At 39.2% G+C, this 7,516-nt stretch overlaps 1 protein-coding gene and 1 long non-coding RNA gene across 3 annotated transcripts; one reads left to right on the top strand and one right to left on the bottom strand.

Annotated features, from left to right (window-relative positions):
* The first annotated feature begins 1,412 nt into the window (after nt 1–1,412).
* PPDPFL (pancreatic progenitor cell differentiation and proliferation factor like) lies at nt 1,413–6,718 on the top strand. 2 transcript variants are annotated; one of them, XM_029591257.1, is made up of 5 exons: nt 1,413–1,636; nt 1,833–2,031; nt 3,965–4,060; nt 4,159–4,258; nt 5,061–6,718. In XM_029591257.1, exons 2-5 carry the CDS (start codon nt 1,977–1,979, stop codon nt 5,074–5,076), a joined length of 267 nt encoding a protein of 88 aa, XP_029447117.1. In that variant the 5' UTR covers nt 1,413–1,636; nt 1,833–1,976; the 3' UTR covers nt 5,077–6,718. The 2 variants fall into 2 exon arrangements, with proteins under 2 accessions (XP_029447117.1, XP_029447116.1); XM_029591256.1 differs by having other exon boundaries at nt 1,418–1,636; nt 1,921–2,031.
* On the bottom strand, nt 1,921–4,074 carry LOC115085348. Its single transcript, XR_003854810.1, has 2 exons — nt 3,903–4,074; nt 1,921–2,301 (listed from the first exon to the last, which is right to left on the bottom strand). It is a non-coding gene; the product is annotated as an uncharacterized LOC115085348 (long non-coding RNA).
* Nucleotides 6,719–7,516: the final 798 nt, after the last annotated feature.

Below are 7,516 nucleotides of genomic sequence, written 5' to 3'. Positions count from 1 at the left end.
TAAAATTAGACACATTCATTGTGTTTTACCCATTTCTTCCAAACACATGCACATCCGTAATCACAAAGGAGACCATATTCTGCCACTGTACAGTTCTTGCTAGTTAGCTGGATAAACTTTACCGACTAAGTAGTGTTATATATTCAGTGTACAGTTGCACCACTGAATATACCTAGATATCCTAAACTTAGCCAGATATATTTATTCTGCAAACTTTAGGACAGGTGTTTTTGCCAACCAGAGTTAGCCCGATAAGTTATCTGGCTAACTCTGAATATTGAAGTTAGCCTGAAAACGTATCTGGCTAACTCAACTTCTCCCCAATATACCCACTCCCTGCCCCTGACTTATCCAGTTTAGTACATAGCTGGATAAGTGTCTTATCTAAATGGCACCTGCTGACCCTAGTCAGATATTCAGCAGTGCTTCTTAACCAGATAAGTCCAAATAACCCTAGAAGTCCAAATAACCCTAGTGGTGCCAGGGAGCTTGTCATTAAATCCCTTAGGTCAAAAAGGTTCTCAATCTCTGTCAAAAGACCAAACAAAAGCCATTTTCAGCTCACGTTTCAGACTAGGGGTAGGTAACTCTGGTCCTTGAGTGCATTAACAGATCTGGTTTTCAGGATACCCATTATATGCAAATATACATATTTATTGTAAATATCCTGAAAACCAGACCTGTTTGTACACGCATGGTAGCAATATATTGCCACAATAAAAGCTCAGGTGAGATAAATTACATAAATACTTCAACTATATTTCAATTTCTTTGTGTACTATTTCTACAAAGAGTTTGTTTTGCTCCTAAGGTTTTAAAATGGACACAAAGAAAGTTGATTCTAGTACATAACAAGCCTATCCAAATGTCAATATCTTGGCCTATTTGACTGAGAGAAATTAGTGTGTTCAAGTTTATATCAAATATTCTCTAGTTGTTATTTAAGACTTTGACCTGAGGTGACTGTAAACAAGAAGTACTCTAAATGTACCCTGCTTTCTGTTACTAATTTGCAAATCCTTCTGTAGTTTCATAAGCAAAATTTGATTTTCCTCATTCTTAGTAAACATTTACCATGGGAATGACGTGTCAGTCTCTGGCTAGGAATGGGACAGAACATACTGATCAGCCTGTTAGATAGACAGCTTCTATTACAAACACTGTCACTGCTTTCAGTCGTGCTATAGAAAGTAATCTAAAACTGTGCCATTCCTTGCAGTTTAAAGAGCAGTACAATTGCTGGATTGTAGCTTGAAAGGATATTGAGCAACTCTGGTAACATTCTTTTGACAAACCCTAAGGTTTTAAGATTGCTGTTTTCTAAATAAACTTCAGAGAAGGATGTGATCCCAGATTCCTTGAGAACTGGATGTAGCTGGTCACTTGCTCCTCCCTATCTGGCGTCCTTTCAGACTTTACTTGGGTTTCATAGTAGCAAATTCTGGCTAGGGCTCCTACACAGTATATAAATCCAGTCATGCAGGCAAACCTGCAGAATGCTCAGGGCACGCCTTTTCACTTTGTTTTAGTTAAAGATTTTCACTTAGACACACGAAAAGAAACCCTAGCTTGCAAAGGAACGACTTCATAGGACTGACTCACTGGAAACATCTCCACATCACAAAAAAAAAAAGAGGTAAGCAAGACATTTTATGCTGTCTAGTTATATATTTGTTATTGAAGCAAAAGAGCTTATCATTAATAGTATGCTGGGTGCTGCCAAGGTACTCATTGATTACTAACTGTGTAACACCATTACTGAAATGCAGCCCCTGCATTTTCCATGATTTCTCTTTTGTAAGTACTGTTCATGTTTGTTTTTCTGCTTGCAGTGTTCCACGGAAAAATTTCAGGACTGCTGCTTTTTGCTTGCAACAAAGTTGACAACGTTTTATTTTTTGCAATGGTTTTGTTTCCCAGGTGCAGCTGCACTGTTTTAGCTTGTGCTACTGTGACTTGGTTCTCCTGGGGGAATTATGGCAACTGTGCCGTCAGCTGGCTGCCTTCTGGCAAAATATCAGTACTACAGAAGTAAGTTCATATTAGTTCTCTAGAACATTTGCAATCATTTTCCACAAAGCAATTTTAATACGGAATCATTTCAGAAACCAACATAAAAGTCAGGGTCTTTTACAGAAACACAAAAGCTGATTCTGCAGAGCTGATCTTGAAAGAGTATCCGCTGGTTATTTTCTGTTTCTTTTAAGTCAGCACAGTAGTTGTGTGCATACACTTTTATTATTTCAATTTCAATTTGATTTCCATTTTGCTTTTTATTGTTTTTCTCATTTTGTTTTGTTTCTTTGAAATGAAAAATTAAAGAAAAGATGATATTAAAATAAAGAAATGAAAAGTAAAAATAAATCAAAAAAGCAAAGTGTTTGAAGCTGCAACAAAGCAAAAAAAATCCCCGCAGGTCTACCTCGATCTCCACCAACTGCCCTCAGACTCTTACTCCAACGATGTCTTCATTTTACTTGAAATCTTCATGGGACAGGTGTGATCCCCCATACAAAGTCGTATCAGCCTTAATATTTGCTGCCATGGGGAAGCCATGACCAAGGATCACTCCTGAAGATTTGAAACAAAATGAAGGTAGAGGTCTAGGAGCTGCTGGCTGATCAAGGGAAGCCTGGTAGTTTTGAATTTTTTATTTTTTTGCACTGGTGGCATGGCCTCCGCCTTCCTTTTTAAAACCCAAAGAAAATCGAGTAGAATTTTGTTTTTCTTTCATTTCATTTTAAAAACAAATTGAAACAAAATGGGGAATTTTTTTTTCTTAAAATGTACCATTTCATTTCAAAAGGAATGCACATTGCACATCTCTAGAGCACAGCATTATACCTCAGTGGATTAAATCTAGGAAAATACAGTATTGCTTTGACAGTTTTGTTATTAAAGTTAACATAGAAGGGCAATTTCACCACTGAGGGGGTACACAGAATGAGAGGTTTTCTTATAAAACTTGAGATTCAAAAAAAAAGTAAGGAGAATCGTGCATTTGGGCTGCAATAATCAAGGGGGGGGGGCATACATATGAAAGAGGGGGAGGATACTGATGTACATCAGTCAGAAGAGAGACCTTGGAGTAATCATGGCTGATGAAATGAAGATAACCAGTGTACAGAGGCAGAGGAATGCAAGGGTGCAGTGGGAGAGCCATAAAGAGTAGAAAAACATGAGGTGACAGTGCCTCTCCAAGGTTGCTGGTGAGATCTTATCTAGAATGTGGAGTTCAATTCTGGAGGCCGCACCCCTGAAAGGATATAGGCAGGCTAGAGGCGGTCCAAAGAGAGGTTACGAAACTGGTGCAGGACCTGCACCAAATGCATTATGAGGTGACCTAAACGTTTACACTCTAGATGGGGAGGACGGGATGTGATAAAAACATTCAGATATCTCAAAGCTATAAATGCACCTTTTTCTAAAAGAAAAAGTGGTCTAAGAGAGGAAGTTAGAGTATGAGATTCAGAGGCTAAACTCAAGAACAACATCAGAAAATTGTTTTCCAATGAAAGGATGGAGGATGCATGGAACAGCCTCCCAGGAGAGCAGGTAGAAATAAAAACAGTAATAGAATTCAAGAAAGCGTGGAGTAGAAGAGGAGGAGATCTGATTGTGTAGAAGTGAATGGGTCTATGGCACTGTGTTAGGAACAAAATTGGGCAGACTCAGGGGTGGCTCTAAGGGAGTGGGAGTAGTGTGGGGCATGGGCTCCCACAGACAAGGAGCTTGCCCTCAACTGTCCTCCCCCAGTATTACTGGACAAGTTTGATTGGTTGAAGAGAAAGGCACTTGGCGTTTACCCACCCTGAAATTCACTGTGCCCCCTCTATGCTCCCCCATAAAAATGTTTCTGGATCCACATCTGGGCAGACTAGCTGGGTCTAAATAGTCCTTACCTGCCATAATATTATATGCTTGTAAGTTCATATGATTCCTGATTTTCCTTCTTCTCTTTCAGCACGACTGAATTCTGAATCCAGTGTGTCCTCCAGCAGCTCGTCCTGCAATGGCCCAAACCCTGGGAACCTATTGGATGAAGAGAAAGCCAATCACGGTACTTCCTGGTGCCTGGGTTTCATTCCAAGCAAACATTTTAGAGTGGGCAATAAATAGTGACAAACACTGACCAGTGCTTCCTGCCGCCTCCTACAGGTTTGCCAGAAATGTCTGAGAAATGCTGGTGGCTGAAGAATTTTTTCCATTGTGAAACTGTGCCCTCCAGTTCAGTCAGAATAGATATGTCTTCTGTCAGGTGAGATGTGCTGTAAGGTACATGCTGTTATTTAGATAACTGTAGACAAATGTTGTTATTTTATTTTCCAGTTTGTTTTGATAGTTGTTTTAGTAATTTGTAATTGCTATATTCATATTTTTCTTCACATTTTTGTCTTTTTGGAATTCTCTCTTTTTCTCTCTCTTGATATATATATATATATATATATATATATATATATACACATACACACATATAAATAAACCCAAAAGACAATATATATACATATACATTTCATATATCTATATCTAGATATATACACATATATATCACTGAGGTTTCCATGACACATGTTTTCCCAGAAAAATTATCACTGAAGAAGTATTTTTGTTTTTATTCTATCCTTCTTGAAATAAAGCAAGAAAGAAAAATAAGTATCATGGTTGACGTGCCCATCCAGTGCGTTGAGTCACAGTGTACTTTAAATCGCCTGTGTACGGCTGTAATTTGCAGTTTATTCTATATCTGTATTCTTCTTTCACTATGCAATAACTGAATGCTCTAACCCCCACCACAAAAACCTGATTATTGTTAAACATTGAATTGAGCTGGAAATCATCCAGCACATGCAAAAAGCAACTTCAAAGTCTCAGTTTAGCACAATGACTTATTACCAGAGGGACACTTTAGGAACTGTTGTCATTTCTGTACATTAAGCCAAAGGACTGAGGAGAGTTTTACATTTTTGGAACGCAGGCTCTGATATATGGTTAGGTGCATTGTTTTGTAACTCTGGAATATGTTTACCCTTTTTTTTTTTTTTGCCTTTCTTTCTTTGCAGTACTCATCAGAGCTGATTGTGATGAGCAGTTGAATAAACTAATCTACAGGAGTGCCGGCGCACGCACAAACATTTCTCAGACGCCTCAGGGTCTTCCAGTTGACTGCAATCAGAAATATGAAGCAAATTGATTCTTTGTGAAGAAAGGAGCAAAAACTGTTGTGGAGTTTGACAGTCACATGGACAGTATTTAGCTGGTTTGGCTCAATCTAACAATTTATTTCTTCCATCTACAGTGCATCAAATCACGTCAATTCTATCCTTTCTTTACTCTTTTAGTCATGTGTTGCACAAAAGCAGATATTGTTATCTTAAGTTCCTAAATTCTCCTGATTAGAAGTTATGCCGGATGAACAGAAAATTACCATTTTCAAATGCTTAAACCTGCCAGTGTTTCATTTTGTTTTACTTTTCCTTCTGTTGGATTAAACTTGCATAATGTTAGGGAGAAAGTTGCACAGGCTTGCTTACTCTAATTTACAGCCAATGATATTCTCTGTTAAAGGTGAAAATGCATTGCACTGGCACCCTGTTTCTACAAAATTTCTGTCATGTACATGGAGATACTTGATCCACTGTATTTTCTTTTTCCTTAGGCAGCAAAAGTGGACATTGTTGGTTAGTTGCCTGGGAGATTAGAGTCTGTCCCACAGAAAAAATTTCCCCTTTATCAAACGTTTGGTTCTCTTCGAAACTTTGCAGAATAGTAGTCTTTTAAAGTGATTCAATAGAGAGCTTTAATATTATTTTGCAACATAATCTGTTATTGGTTGCTGATTATTTTGTTGAAAAATAGATGTAGTGTAATAAGCAGAAGGAAACTGAGGCAGATAACTGAAGTGCTGCATGAGTCATTCAGACTAGGTCATGTTAGGTCTACCACTGAGGAAGAGAAGCAATCTGTTTGTTTTCTAGCACTTTTGCCCTTGCAAAGTAACTTGACTGGTAACTGTTCCTTAGAAAATATAAACTATCTGATTATAAGTATTCAGTTATCTGTATTAGATTATATCAGAGTCCCTCAAATTCATGCCATTGCATTTCTGAGATTGACAGTTACATCTCCAAATGTGCTTGGAATTTTGAATAACCATCCAAAACTGAATCGTTTTCCTCACAATTTATTCTAAACCTTGGCTATAACAAACGGAAATCAAATGCCCCAAGGTAATTCTTACAGGATATCGTGGCATCCACTGGCTTGGATTGTGGCCACCTGTTTGAAAGTCCTGGTGGCTCAGTTTTAGTTTGAAAAGAGCCCCTATCAATCCACTTGTAGCTATCTGTGATGTCCTCACTGATCCTAATGAGGAACCACAGACTGAATGGATGGCATGGCACATTAATTTGGTGAAACAGTCAAAAACTGCTGTGATAAGTCCTCTTTATAACAAATTCATTCCTTCCCAGTTCATTTGCAATAAAGAGGGATCGCAGTAAATGAATCCCAGGGATTCTTTTTTGATTTAAATTGTTAAGTCAATTGATAAGCAAAATGTTATAAAGAATCCATCTTGTTGCTAGCATGGAAGAGATTATGGGGCAGGTTTTAAAAGATTTACGTGTGTAGGGGGGTCACGCGCGCTGGGCCTATTTTCAAAAGGCCCGGCGACGTGCGTAAAGCCCCAGGATGCATGTAAGTCCCGGGGCTTGGAAAAAGGGGCGGGGCGGTTCGGGGGCAGGGCGGGGGGGGGCGTGGACAGAGGACTCCAAATGGCCGCTGTGCCAGGGGATCCCGCGCCGGCAATTGGCAGGCGCGCACAAGTTATGCCTGTCTCTGGCAGGCGTGAGATAAAGGTACGGGGTTTTTCTGGGGGGGCTGGGGATAGGACAGATGGGGGAAGGGAGGAGAAGGTGTGGGGGGGGGGAGGGAATGGGGAAAGCCAGCTGGTTTCCCCGAGGGCTCGACACATGCAAGGTGCACTAGTGTGCACCCCCTTTCATGCGCCGACCCCTGATTTTATGACATGAGCGCGGCTGCGCATGCATGTTATAAAACTGGGTGTACTTTTGTGCGCGCTGGGAAGCGCACACAAATGTACACCGCATGCGTACCTTTTAAAATCTGCCCCTATATGTTTAGTTTGTTTGTAAAAGCCTATAAATACCAAAGGTTGTATTTAGTGTATTTATCTTTGGTACACCATAGATGATTTCAATGTAATGTTGCGGTACATATAGGTTTTTTTTTTGTAATTAAGATGAATCTAGCATTTGAATGTGTAGACCATATTGCAGCTTATATGTATATTTTTATACAAATAAAAATGTTTTTTATTAAGATGCCTATTTTATGCAATCTACCTCTTGCTGAACATTAAAAATTATTAGTTGGCGCTCTTATGAAGAGGCAAAATAGAAAACAAAGTAAATAAACGAATACATTTGAAAGGTTTACTTTGCCAGACCAGCTACATGTGGCAACTGCCTAATGCCGTCATCTCCAAACCTCTTCT

This window comes from Rhinatrema bivittatum, chromosome 2 (assembly GCF_901001135.1).
Source record: "Rhinatrema bivittatum chromosome 2, aRhiBiv1.1, whole genome shotgun sequence".
NCBI lineage: Eukaryota > Metazoa > Chordata > Amphibia > Gymnophiona > Rhinatrematidae > Rhinatrema > Rhinatrema bivittatum.
Note: the sequence above shows the minus strand (reverse complement) of the source record. Positions and strands in the feature narration are given on the sequence as shown.